Here is a 14855-nt window from a genome sequence, read left to right as displayed (position 1 = left end):
CCATAAGCTAAGTCATGCGTTTTAGCTAAAAACGGTTTGTATGGTAGCGTATTGAGTACGCTCGGTGGTTCTCGGCCATGAATGGGTTAAGACTAGGTGTTAACTCTGAATGGTGTCACATGCATTTTTGTATTTGTTTATATTTTGACGAAACATCCGCCGCAATCTCTCGATTTATACAGGATGATTAAGAAAAACTCCATCGGTGCCAACAAATTATAATTGTGCTTGCATAAAATAAATTATTGATATTAAAACATTAGGCAAACTTCTAATTTTGGAGGTCATCCGCGTTCCTCAGAGCGATAATAGTGCACACCGCAGACGCGACATCAAAAACGCAGCTAATAGATAAGTCCTCCAACACGCAGTTGTACTCGTGGTCCGGGTACCGCGTCCTAACATAATTAGACCTCGGATCTTCTGAAAGTAGACTGATTAGATTGTTTTTAAATGCTTGCGCTCTATCACCGATGAGTTCGACTAGTCGCGTTAAAGCGTCGTCGGTGAATCGGACGTCGTACGTTTGCGTAGGTGGGTTGGCTATCCAGGGGGCTACTCTGATGCCATCGTGACTTAGGTTGACAAGCTGGGCGGACTGCGGGGGGGTGAAGCGCTCCTGTCCGTCGGGCGCGCCGCGTTCAGTGTCTGGTCGTCGGACGGGGGACTGCAGGCTGCCGTCGAGGAGGTCGATGGAGGAGGGGGAGGCGGGCGAGGGGGAAGCGGGGAGGGTGGAGGGGGGCGGGCCGGCAGCGGGCGAGCGCAAGGGGCTGGTGTCACCGACTGGGTTCGTTTGGCGAGGGCTGAGGCTGGAACAGAAAATAGAATCTGTTCACTACTTCTATTCTTTATGAAATTCTGCGTTACGTAAGCGAACAACTCGCGGCTCCACGGTGTTCGCGTTCGCAACGAGATCGCCCACGATGGATACTTCTATAGGTATCAAAGGATTGATTCACATGACATATAGGAGTGTCAAGCATGGGGCCAGGGTAGTACTGCGGGATGTATGGTTTGGTTTTTATCCACTTCTATAGATGTTAGAGAGAAGTGTAGTGCCCTCACCTTCTGTCATAGCTGTCGTCGACTTGCAAGTTGGCAACATCTAGCCCATCGCTAGTGCCTTCCGTCGGAGGCCGGACCAGCGATGACATAGGAGTGTCTCCGAACACAGGGACAGGGTAGTCATACTGTGGGATGTATGGTTTGATGTCGAGGACTGGAGTTCCGTTTACCATGTCCACTCCGAAGAAATAGATTCGGTTGCCTGAGGAGATTGAAGATTTTCATAGATAAGCCTTTTGATTTCTTAACCAAGCCATTCTCAAAGTGTGCTCAGCGGACCCTGCCTCTGTGGGGGCTCCGCGAGACCCAAGATATAGAAGAGCTAGTTATTGAGAAGTCTTTATTAATGGTTATCTCTTCTATATCTCTGGTCTACCGTTAAATAGTGACGACCGAATTTTTTTTTTGGGGCTCCGTCAAATGTTTCGCTTTCCAAAAGGGTTCCGTCACCAAAAAAGTTTGAGAATGGCTGTCTTAACCCTTTTACCGCTAAAGACGTCAACTGCCGCGCGCGACCATATATCAACCTTCCTGCATTGCCACAAAGTTTACGATGACGCACCGCACACGATAGGCGTGGCGTTCATAGAGTTAACCCTTAAATGCATGATTTTTGGAACCCATTTTATTTTTTATTTTCTGTTGAATCTGTGAGCTGTCCAAGTGTCCAATGCTTTGTATATTTGTACATTTGGCAACAATATGCATTTTAGGGTTAATTCTTAATAGACTTGCTTGTTTTTGGCATTGAAAACTACATTGTATTACTTGCATACATAATTAATATTTAATCTATAAAGGCCAAGGGGTTAAATTACACCTTAATAGCCGGGTCCATAAGCGAGCATACGCGCCGAGGCAATTTCGTCGCGCACATAACGGCCAGTGTAGACGTGCCGAGGCGCGCGTGTTGGATCGACATTATTAGATGTGCCTCGCGCAAGCCACTTCGGCCGAGGCACGTCTACACTGGCCGTTTTGTGCGCGAGGTTGCTCGCTCCATGTAGACCCGGCTAATCATGTATGAACACAATCACTTATTCGCAAATGCAGTTAACCAAAGAAGCATTCTACTATTATGTAAGCAACTATATGTAAATCCAGGGTAAGGGTACTAAAGGTACTACAGTATTCAAATGGCGAAGTATGCCCACCTTCAATGCTCTGTATCTTGACGAGTGAGAGTCCAATGGGGCAGGGCCTGTGCGGAGACCGTGTGGAGAACACCCCGCGCCGCTCGCCGCCCAGACGCGGTGGAGATACCTTTGCCGGCACATTGCTGCTCTCTGTTGCGTGAAAGTGGAAAATGATCCTGGAAGAGAATATCCTGTTTAAACGATCAAAATAAACTTACGAAATGAGACTTGAAAAACTATCTAAACAGTGAAATTGTGCTAAGTGATTTCTTCATACCAGCATCAACTGCCTGTCTAAAACGAAATAATAATAAAATTTAACTGTGCCAATTGAAAATAACCAACACATCTTGTTACATCATTTATAAGTAATCTATAATGGGAATCAAATTTACAAATATTTTAACTACAATTGAACGTAAATTGGTTTCAGGCAGAGTATAAATTACTGTAATAGGATCATACTTTTAAAAGTACATGATTGATGATCAATTCAGTTACACTTTTCGAATTTTGATTGCATCATTCATAGAGTAGCTAGGTCTAATTTTTTGAAAAGTTCACAGCAGAGCATGGGTGTTACAAAGTCAATTACAATTAATATCAACTACAATTAATTATAATGTAGCATGTATCACAACATATGACTCACCACATATGTGAAAACTCTTCCAACCCACTCAAAGCATGTTCCGGATTGTTAAAAATACTGGGATCAATGACTACCGCTCCCCGAGCCTTCGCCAGCACCGACGGCTGCCGCGGCACCCCCCGTTTGTTCTGAAAAGAAGTCTCAATCACCCCAATAGCCTGGTATGCAACGCCACCATCTACTTCTGACGAAGAAGATGGCTGCTCTACGAGATTTCTCTGAACCGTTGTAGCTGAAAAAGACAGTAGTTTTATTTTGAATTAAACATCCGAATTAAAAATATAAAATATTACGAAACCAATTTATACCTGAATCAGCACAGTTGGCACATCGCAATTCGCTTAGAGCCTCTTTAATCGCTTTAATCTCCTTAAGATGTTCGTGTTTTAGAGAAGAGAGTTGCTGTCTGTAAGAAATTAATATATAAAGTAAACCAATATTCTATCTATGTACGTGATATGCATATCAGTAAATGCAGGAAAATTAGTGAATACTTATAGTTTACCTTAAATTCTTGATTTCAGTCCGAGCTAAAGCTATTTGATTACGATAATGCTCTACATTCTCTGTCATTTTTCATGTATTTGTAACAGTTTTAAATGAAAACAAAAATTCCATTTAATTGAATACAAGTCTGACGATGCAACGCGATTGACGCGAACTACGCGAAGGAATATACATTCTGACATTTACGTTCGTAAATCAAATAAACGAGAAAAATAAGTTCGATGTTGTATTCTTGACAAGTTTTATAGTGGATTTTTAGAAAAACAATATTTTATAAAATAGCTAGTAATTAAATAATAAAACATGTACTACCCAAATATGCAATTATTACAAATTTCTTGAATAATATATTTTTACATATTGTTAAAGAAAGTGTTGTTTGGTTTTCGAACATGTTCGCTTGACTTGTTTATTGGTGGTACGTTAAGAAGCCAAAATATTTTACTTCATATGAAAATATAACTAAAATAGGAAATAAAAGCAAGTGTTTATTTCAATTTTTAGTTTTATAAATACAGTTCAATTTATTAATATCAGAATTATTTCAGGTTGATATATATTTTATTCAGTATCTTAGAGGGCCGTCCGCTATCGTTACTTTACACATTTGTGGTTTTTAAACGTCGTTTTTGAATAAACAGCTGCGTTCAATTCATATTTTTACTGAAATTAAATGCAAATGTTTTTTTTTATTTTTTTCATTTCGAGTAACAGGGACTCATAATTACAATAATATTATATCACAATTTAAAAATTAGATTAAACAGAATAAATAATATCAATATTAATATTATGCGCGCAGTCAAGTTTATGAGATTTACATCAAAGCAATGTAACACACACACACACACATACACGCCTCTTAGTAGTATTATAAAATTTACAATCATCGTTAAACCTTAATACGCAGTAAATTGTAAACGTAGTGACTATGAAGGAAAAATTAATTTTGAGAAGAAAATTTTGCTGTATGCTTAACTCTTCTTGCTTCACGTGCTCTGAATAAATACTCTATGTTACTACTTTTTTGAAAAGCGAATTTGTCTATTTTCAAAGAGAATACCTATGTCTATTTATTTTGTTTTGTTAGGATATTACGTCTGACATTGTCGTTGTAAAATACTCGTAGCTTTCAAGAAAATAATCGATCTTTCCGTACTGAATGGTGTAAGTTTTGATTAATTATTGTATTATCCTTGGAATTAATATAAAATATTAAAATATTCTAAATTTGCGCATGACAAGATTTTTATTTTGAGGAAGTTGGAATGATGGAATCATTGAACGCAACCCACGTCGTTGTTATTTCATTCGTTCTATCGTTCTCTCGCTCGATCGCTAAATCGCTATTGCGGTTTGCCGCACACGTGCCGAGATTTTGTGATATTTTATACTTCATTATTTTATTTTACAGCATTTTGCAGAACTACAGTAACAGCGCCCTTTGGAGTCTTTTATATTCACAAACAAAAAATCAGCAGTAGATTCCAGCTGTGAGTATACTGATTAATTATTTTGACACTGGGGTGGGGCAAATGTCTCTGGGGAGACACCGCCACGTGTCCTATTTTTTTATTTTTCCCCTAATTCTGATGATCATGATTTGCATTTGAACTGTACAGGGAACTAATTTGAAGTATTTTAGTACTTCGGATGCTTTTCAACATTTACAACAGCGATTGTATTACCTTTAATGGCTCCGTTAATTTGTTTTTCATGATCGATTTTTAGGCGCCGGTTTTTTTTGCATTTGCCGCAGTACGATGTAAATTTGTTTGCATAGTTTGCGTACTTTGATTGCAATTTGCTTTTTGTTAAGTACGTGGCTTCTAGACCAGGTCCAAAAATGTAAAATAAGGATGCGTTTCTTGTACATACAGAATATTAGCAGTATAACCTTATCGGCGTTCGCTATTATGACCTCATTAGCCTGCCCACTTAAAGATTTATTTCTATGGCGTCATAAATAAAACTTACTACGCGCCTTAGCCAGGTATAGATGTCTTAGAAAGCGGACAAGCTCAGCATTTGTTTATTTACATACAAGAATAAATAATGGTTATCAAACAGGCTTAGTAACCTAGCAGGTGTACAAACATAAAATGTAAAGAACATGTTAGTACAGAACAGACTGTATATAATGTATATTCAACTGGTACCTTGAAACAGGCTTGTGGGTAAGAACATAAATGCACCACCTATTATGATTACCCATCTCTGATTATTCTGTGTTAGTTATGAGAACCCTTGTTATCTTTAATTTAAGATAAGATTATGTAATAATTCCTGTGATTACCAAGCTTTTGAGTATTTGTTTTATTTTCTTTTGGAAGAATTTTATGTTGCTGTCTAACTTGAATCTACCTACAAAATTTATTCTTGCATTCTGCAAGCTGTACAGGAAAGGATGTCCAAAGCTTAATTATCCTAATAGAGACTTTTCCTCCTGTATTTTATTATTATTAACATAAAAAAAAAGTTACATTTATTGTCAAAGTACAAAAAAAACAGTAGTGTACAATAAGCTTAAATTACAGCAATATTATACAAGTACATATGCTAAGTGTGACAATAGGCTCGAGACTCAGTTTGTGCCGCGAGTCTGGTGACTGCACAGCGCTGTTCTTCAGCCCGCACCTATCTCTTTGCTTTGTAAGAAAAATACTTATTATTATGAATGATAGGCCTTCTTGAGTGCTACTAAAACATCAACCAACAGTGATCCACAGTTGAATATAGGAATAGGTCGCCCTCATAAGGTTATGGGTACTCGGGGTACTCCTTTTTAACATTAGTGGTAACAATAATACACAGTGTACAGGATAATAATACTTACGGCTTACTGCTAGCCTTTCTCTGCAGACGTCTTGTCTGGTTGCTCGCGGCATAGGCCTCTCCGATATTCCTCCACGAGTCCCTGTCCAGATCCTGTCTTCTCCACAAGGCTCCAGCCACCTGCCTAAACTCGTCTTCCCATCTAATTTTTTGTCTTCCATCATTCCTTTTTCCGTCTCTTGGGTACCATGTTGTGATATCTTTTGACCATTTTTCTCTTCTGTCTCCAAGCATGTGGTCAGTCCACTTCCATTTTAGTTTTTTCATAATAATAGTAAGACTTAATTGCAACAAATTCTAGAAGTATAGAATTTTTAGTTAAGTATCAGTGAAATACTTTGACTTTTTGGCTATCTAACCTTGTAGGTTGTTAATTTAAAGTTAAAATGAGACTGCACTGAAATTTGGTTAGTTCACTCATTTGTGTCCACACACTACAGTACTCATTTGGGTTAGTTAAATTTACTTTTTGCACAAATTGGTTCTAAATGAGTTTTAAGGTGATAATTTTAGGTACTTATAACTACAGATAGCATTCTTTATACTTCTATGGATCACTGCATTTAGGTGTATTGGGGTAACTTTGAAAGTAATTTTGAGAATGGCAAATATCTACCATAAACTAGAAGCACATTCCACTGTAGCAACAGTAAGCAAAGATGCCTCGACAAGCTTGGCAGTAGCACAGTGTTGCCAAAGTATGAACTAATATGAATAGTGAACTGAACGAAACAAACAAACGAGTGAAATGAACCAGGCTCTCGCTTGTAAGGTCCATCTCTCGTCCAGGAGGGTATTCCCTCCCGTTTATTGTCAAATGATGTATAAACCTTTATCTGCATATGTCGAGAATTTAAAGTGCCATATTATGTACTGTAAAACATTGTACAATCATTTGGTTGTGAATTTCCTACTTTATGCACTTATATCGGTTAATAACTATTAACCATTTTTTTTTGTTGCAGCTAGCAATCAGTGTTAATGGCAATGGTGTCTGAATCCAAGGTGAACGGTGGCGAGGCGGAGGCGCCCACCGAGCTGCCGCCCGCGCTGGCCGAGAAGCCGGCGGGGCTCCCGCCCGGAAAGTACTCGCTGGTGGGCTGGGACATGGACACTACGGGACGGAGGCTCATCGATGAGGTACAACTAGTTTTATTTATCAATACCGTTATTGTCATGACCTTCTAATTAAGTCGGAGTTTTTACATTATTTTTAGTTTTTCCTCTTTACCTCTTAGTTGTCTGTCTGTTATTGATCTTTTTATTTTTTTGTATTACAATTTCTAGCAACAACTTGTACCAGACATAGGAACATAGATACTAGAAAGTTCATGTAAAATTTTGTTATATTCAACTGTAGAATTCCTAGTGTAAGACGTAATCATGTAAAATTTTGTTATATTCAACTGTAGAATTCCTAGTGTTAGACGTAATTTAGTGCAGAGATATTTTGAGTCTTTTGAGTTAGCGTGTTGTCGCATTCTTGAATGCCTTACTTATGTATTATTCTTTTTTTTTCTTAGCTTAGTCTTCATTATGTTGCTAAGTTAATTTGTATATTAGTTACTCCCAAATTATCCTTATTAGGTATCATTTGTATTCACTCTGTTCACATATGTGGCTGTGATAGTGCGCAACCTTAGTATAGTATCTATTAGTTTAGTACCATGTCATTGGCTTCCTGTGTCTACTATATTTTTTATGTTAAGGCCGTTCCATCGGTTTGCCGCTGTCTCTGTCACATTTCGCAAGAAAGAACAGGAAAGATCATGCGCACAGTGTCAATTTTGATCGAATTCTGTCGATTTTTATTTATTTTAAAAACGTTACCTTACAATATCGAAATTCGAAAGCTATGAAATTACTATTTAAGTTAAGATTGTTTTTTCTTCTTTTTTTGTTTATAGTATCACATAATAAATAACCGAGTAAAGTTGGATTAAAAGCCCGAGTTAGAGGTTACTTTGGGAATTAACTGTATCGAGCGAAGTGTCATAATTCGTGTATCGGAAGCTATGATATTAAAGATAATATAGTCAAAAACTACATATATTTTTTCCACGTCTACGAATATCAACGCCTCTTAGAAAAACAGGATCATATAAGGAGATTTTTCGCCTTCTGGCTCAGGGAACCGCCTTAATGTCACAGCTGTTGGATCTCCAAATAAATAAAATTTTAAATTGTCGTTTTAAAATGAGAGCGTAACTTCGATTGTATGGCCGTGGCTAGGCTCATGTCGTGGGACTCTCAAGTCTTGTTTAGTTTATGGTGGTTACATTTGTGTCACCTGAGAGATGGTATTACCTGGAATAGAATCATCTCGAAAAAGAACAAAACTTCTCTATTACACTCTTTATTAAGCTAATCATAAAGACATGTTATAACTAAGGTGCTGGTTGCAGATCTGCCAAATCGCAGCTTACACACCGAAGCAGCAGTACTCGCAGTACATCATGCCGTACGGCGACCTCAACCCCGGAGCCCGGCGCCGCCACAACGTGCGCGTCGTCACCGTCGGCCGCTACCGCATGCTCAAGGACACCAACACCCACAAGGTACAGTCCTGCAACATTGCCCAGGGCCAAGCCCCCCTCTTCAGAAAAACGGTTTGAACAGCTTAATCATTCACAGAATAGCCCAAACAACTGACTTACCACAAAAAAGTTGAAAAAAAGAGAATGAGAATCTGCAACATTAATTTCAACCTTGGGAATTTATATTTTAATTTTAACTGCTTTAATTTATAAATACACGCTTTGGATATTGGTAAATTTAACACACTTACTGCGGCACTGGGCCGAAAGAACTGTTAATTACAAATAACCCTATTTGTCACAGCAAACATGGTTACATTAATTGCAGATATTGAAGACAAAGTCTGAGATATCAGCACTAACAGACTTCCTAGACTGGCTGGAGAAGGAGAAGGGAGATGGAAGCGTGATTCTCATCTACCACGAGCCCCGCCGCCTTAGCCCCACCATGCTACTTGAAGCACTCACCAGGTATGCACAGTGATACCTACTTTTATGCGTTTTTCACTCAAATCACACACTTTACACTGTAATTGCACACCATTGTCCTAGTTTTTTTCGTCGCCACTAATATAACTCACTGTTTAGGGGTCCAGGCACAGGCATGACTTTTCACAACTACCCCACTTTGTACCCAAATGTCAAAACCTACCCCCATTGTCTATGCATAACATCAGTGATAATGACTCTTTTCAGCATTAAATCAGTATATATTTTCTTTCAAACCTTGATTTTTCAGTAACATAGTGGCACCAGTGATCGACAGGGAACCAGTAACCCGACACTTCAATATTTATCCAAGAAAATAGGGTAGGGAACCAATCTCCTAATACGGCAATACTGTGCAGCTACTGGACAGTGTGATTACTGGTTCCCTGTTTGTTACTGGTGCCAATGCCACTACGTTAGTTGGGTTTTAGTTCATGAATAAATTATTTTTGTCAGGTACAAGCTGCTGGACCGCTTCAAGTCGATCGTGGCCGGGTTCGCGGACAGCTACGCGCTGGCGGCCGACAAATGCAAAGCCACCGTCAAGTCAGTCTCCCTCCGAGTGCTGGCGCGCGTACTACTGGACGCTGACTCGTTGGCTGTTGATTCCGCACTCGACCGCGCCGCTGCCGCGTACCGTATTGTAGAGCATCTCGCACAAGGTAAAGGAGCTGATGGGATTATGTCCTTTGAGTATTTCTTAAGTCTAGTTTGGCGGAATCCACCTAGCTAAATTAGCTAGGAGGAAAAGCATTGTATAAAAACCGGCCAAGTGCGAGTCGGACTCGCCCACCGACGGTTCCGTACTTTTTTAGTATTTGTTGTTATAGCAGCAACAGAAATACATCATCTGTGAAAATTTCAACTGTCTAGCTATCACGGTTCATGAGATACAGCCTGGTGACAGACGGACAGCGGAGTCTTAGTAATAGGGTCCCGTTTTTACCCTTTGGGTACGGAACCGTAAAAAAGGGTATCGGGACTCAAAGCGATATTTGTTTTTAGGCGAGCAGCAAGAGGTGGGCGCGGGCGGCGAGGGCACGCTGCGGGACATGGTGGAGACGGCGCGCACTTGGGCGCGGCCCGTCCACACCGAGCTGGCCGCGCTCGCCAGCCTCAAGCTGCTGCTGGAGCGACAGAACACGTTCCGGCCGGTGTTCGCGCCGCTGCTGCGCTCGGCCCGTCCCGAGCGCAAGCGCGTCACGCAGCTGCGCCGCCTGCTGGCCGACGCCGGCCTGCTCTACGCCGACCTGTCCACGGCCTGGACCGACAACAAGCTGGCGGGTATGTGCTGCTCGTAGCGCCTCCTTAGGTTAGGTACCGCGTGCTCGCTACGCTGTATCTGCTACGCACGTGTTGTCCACTGCCTTATCTGCTACGTGAAATTATGAGGAGAACGGGAGGCCAATTGAAACATACATTTTGACATCAAAACCCGTCCCTGATAGATTCTCCAGCACTTTTAGAACATATTAATTTTAAAATTAACCGTATCTCTTCACGTTCAAAGCCAACTTTTTATGTATATTTTTGCTACACAAAATACGCCAGAAACTGCTTAATTCGACGTGCAATGCGCAACCAGTGTAACCACAATGATATTGATATTTTTTTCCGTAAAGATGATGATGTAATATTATAAACATCAAATCATTTTACGGTTTAGACTCACTTGTTTTAGTCACTCGCGGTCTAAACCGTAAAATGATTTAATGTTAGTATGTCTCACAACAGTTTAAATTCGATTATTATAAACATCCTTTTTTTGTTTGAGCAAAGTACGTCTTCCCAACCAAAAAATGACTCCACTCTGACGTCCCACATTGACCTTAACTAAGATACATATTAATAATAATGAAATCACCAGGTCTAGAGAAGCAAATGGCGGCCCTCGCGGTGACGGCGAAAGAGGAGGACATCAAGGAGCTGATAGAGATCTTCGACTGCCACTTCGACCCCGCCAAGGAGCCCAAGGGACCCAAGCCGCGCACGCCACGGAATAGTAGGGTCCGGGTGAGTGCTAACACTTGTGTATCTTTACACATTTATCGCCACCTGGGCGAAAACTCGTATAGTGGTTAACGGCTATGTATTATGAACCCTCGTGAACGTCAGCTGCCGCTCCGTTGGTGGGTTGTGAATTCTTTTTGGACAATTTGGACGTGATGGATCCCTGGTCCGATCACGACAGAACATGAGATTTAAAGTTTACACAAATTTATCATGTTTAGGTGCTATTTAAATAAATATTATGGGACATCTTACACAGATCAATCTAGCCCCAAACTAAGCAAAGGCGACGATATACATACTGTCCGCGCGCCAATTCCGTGCATTCGGAGGACGAGGAAGTGGGGGGGTGTGCGCCGCGCCCGTACGTACAAAATGACACCACTCTGTCATGACGCCCAACATACCTAACATTCCTCAGCCGTGCACGGGATTCGCGCGCGGACAGTACTTATATAGATAAATCCATAGAAAACCCAGACACAGATATAAATATATATTAAATCTGTGTCAGGAACAAATATTTGTGTTCATCACGCAAATAAATGCACTTACTGGGATTCGAACCCAGGATTATCGGCTTCACTACCCAGCTACCCACTAGGCCATCGTCTCTTTTAGTGACACCAATCCCATAAGTTTGTGCCGCCTTGTAACCACGGTACCGTTGTGGTCGGGCAGGGGTACCGGAATCCTAGCCCCACTGCACCATGATAACAAGTTTTTGTACATGCATAAATTTTTAAAGTGCCACAAGTCCCATGATTGCGAATGCTTTTCCAAGTTGTCGCGGTACTATTGTGGTCGAGTAGAGGTATCGTAATTCGGGCCTGATTACACAGCTTCCATTATTTTCGCTGTGCGTTGCCACTCGTATTTTCCCCACTAGGTACACACTTCACACGTAATCTATATCGTATTGTAAATCTGTCTGTATGTGCATTGTGCAGGGCACTAGCGCAGGCGAGGCGGGCGAGGGCGAGGGCGAGGCCGAGGCAGAGGGCAGCACCAGCGAGTCGCAGAACAGCTCGCCGCACAACTCGCCCACCAAGACTAATAATGGTAACACTAACAAAATAAGTTTTTTTTTTATCAAAAATTACATTTTTGATACAAGCTTTTATTGCTGACTGCAATTCTAACAAAACCAAACATAATATTATTCTTGAACTCCCCATCGGCACACAAACCTCCTAAAGGGCCTACGATGGGTCTTGTATTAATTTAAAAAACTAATTTGTTTCCTTATTCAATAAAAAAAAAGCATGCACGAAAAAGTGTCACGTTGTGGACAGATCTCCATGGTAACGTTACGGGCTTTTCATCAATGTTTTCTTATGACGTTATTACGGAAAATGATCGTCCGTAAACCGACTTTAAAGACAACCATTTTTTTTTTAATTCTTACAGTAGTGTTTTGTTTCCAGACGCGCCAGCAGACGAGTCGTCGCGGCAGCCCGAGGCGGTGGCGGCGAACTAAGCGTTACTAATCTTTCTACCCGCGTCTAGTACCGTAACGTAACAGAGCCATAGGGATGTGACAAAAACATTTATTCGTATTACACACTAGGTTAAGACTTGGAATTGAACGGTATTTGTTTTGCATGCAGCGGTGAACGAATTCACATATATATATATTTTTTTCATTTTGTTTTAACAAACTTGTTTCTTGCGCATGAAGTTCTTATATTATAAATAGATATTTAACGTGTAGATGAGTGCCTTAGCAACTCAGTGTATTAAGATATAACGTTTTGTATATCCACATATATTTTTGTCTAAAGCCGTAAGCGACGTTTTGTTGTGTTGCATAGTGTGATATTACAGACGGGCCCCGGCGCCGTATTTTATATCACAGTTTTAATGGGCTCGAGGATGATAAGTTAAATGGGGGCTTGGAACGGGCATTTAAAAAGTACAAGTTGTCGTACTTTTATTTATTTCAGTTACTTCTTATTTATTTAGTGCAATCACTGTAACGGATGGACTGATTTTTTACATCCGAGATTTTAAAGAAAAGTTTATTTATTTTTTTCTCGATTCCTACGCATTGTAAGTTTCTAGGATTGCATCACCGACGGCAGTGGACGTTCACATTTTGTTTGCCATAAATAACTTTCTGATAAGGATTTTGTTCTCCATCCAGTGAAGCTACGTAAAGCAGTGTGTACCTATTAACTTACCTCTAATTTAGTTAGCTTTAACATAGACTGTACATATTATTTAATTTCTTATTTTGTTCAGATCTCTAATAAATATGTAAGTCTACTTTCCTTTTTTATTGAATAGACAGGCTCTATTTCAGAAACCTTGAGTACTACCACAGAATAAATAATAGTACTTGGTACAGAAGTTTCACTCCAACAAAACGCGTCTATTACGACTGATATGGCCGCTAGGTGGCGCAAGCGCGAGCACGCGTCCGTTCCTTAGCGGTCATGAATCTAGTTTAACTAGATCGGTCATGAAGGGTGGGGGGAAATGACCGAACGGGATAGTCTTATTATGTTTCAGTAGGAGTAGCAGAGAAAGCGCTGTTATTGTTTGTCCTTGTCACAGTCTCACTTTTTTTTTAATTTCCCACCGTAAATTTAGTATGGTTTATGGTGGGCTACAAATCTTCTCTACCAATCATGTTGTCGCTTTGCGTATATTTTGTCCCTCACGGGCGCACGCGTATAGCTAATCTATGTAATGCTAGGTCTATGTTAGCGGTGCGCTTGGGGTGGGCCGCATGTACGTGTAGCGGCGCGATTCTGTATGTATTATACCTTTTTAAATTACATACAAATTTAATATACATAATAGACAAGAATCGAATTATATCTTACTAACGACCCGCCCCGGCTTCGCACGGGTTACACAAAACCTTTACAAATTATACACTAAAACCTACCTCAAGAATAGGTGACAACCGCATCAAAATCCGTTGCGTAGTTTTTAAAGATCTAAGCATACATAGGGACAGACAGCGGAAAGCGACTTTGTTTTTTTATACTATGTAGTGATATCAACTTACAAACAAAATCTTTAAAAAAAATCCAGTTTTCTGTATTTATTTAATAAATCCTTAAAAAAAACGATAGAAAACGCAAAAAAGACGCATGCTTATTTAACCTCTCGTTTGATTAGGATGCTGTTCCATCTATCCAATTTCTTTGTCCAATGTGTATTTGCGTCTCACATTTTGCCTAATAAGAGTGAGGCGCAATGGACATTGGACAAATAAATTGGACAGGTAGCCCACCCAGACACGATTACGTCTGTAAGAATGTCATAAGTCAGCGACTGTTGACTATCATAAGATAAGCGATCCCAGGTCTTTGGAAATGGTTTGTCTGTCTCTCAAATTTTTAAATGGAATTTTATGCCCTGGATGCCTGCCCTTTAAGCCAAATCTCATAGAAAAAGGGACAAGCTATAATGGCGCCATCTATGCAAAGCAAACCGACAGTTGCCAACCCCATTCTACTTTACTGTCACTATGGCCATTTTTTGTTGATTGTGAGCATGGAGACTATATAAAGGAGCCAAATCTCTATGTATGAAAAGTGTCCATCAAAAAACAGTAATTAGGCGGCGCCACCATACACCGAAATACTACCAAAAACAACCTACGTAATT

General features: G+C 40.3%; 2 protein-coding genes across 2 annotated transcripts; one reads left to right on the top strand and one right to left on the bottom strand.

Annotated features, from left to right (window-relative positions):
- Positions 1–205: 205 nt before the first annotated feature.
- LOC134754634 (tRNA (adenine(37)-N6)-methyltransferase) lies at positions 206–3508 on the bottom strand. Its single transcript, XM_063690974.1, has 6 exons — positions 3359–3508; positions 3162–3259; positions 2854–3085; positions 2220–2377; positions 1066–1267; positions 206–809 (listed from the first exon to the last, which is right to left on the bottom strand). Exons 1-6 carry the CDS (start codon positions 3424–3426, stop codon positions 272–274), a joined length of 1296 nt encoding a protein of 431 aa, XP_063547044.1. The 5' UTR covers positions 3427–3508; the 3' UTR covers positions 206–271.
- A 1156-nt stretch (positions 3509–4664) lies between these two features.
- LOC134754626 (maternal protein exuperantia) lies at positions 4665–13499 on the top strand. The gene is made up of 9 exons (XM_063690963.1): positions 4665–4853; positions 7161–7335; positions 8601–8753; positions 9061–9203; positions 9678–9883; positions 10227–10505; positions 11089–11234; positions 12182–12293; positions 12659–13499. The coding sequence occupies exons 2-9, from the start codon at positions 7177–7179 to the stop codon at positions 12709–12711; spliced, it is 1251 nt and encodes a 416-aa protein (XP_063547033.1). The 5' UTR covers positions 4665–4853; positions 7161–7176; the 3' UTR covers positions 12712–13499.
- Positions 13500–14855: the final 1356 nt, after the last annotated feature.

Source organism: Cydia strobilella, chromosome 2, assembly GCF_947568885.1.
Source record: "Cydia strobilella chromosome 2, ilCydStro3.1, whole genome shotgun sequence".
Lineage (NCBI taxonomy): Eukaryota > Metazoa > Arthropoda > Insecta > Lepidoptera > Tortricidae > Cydia > Cydia strobilella.
Note: the sequence above shows the minus strand (reverse complement) of the source record. Positions and strands in the feature narration are given on the sequence as shown.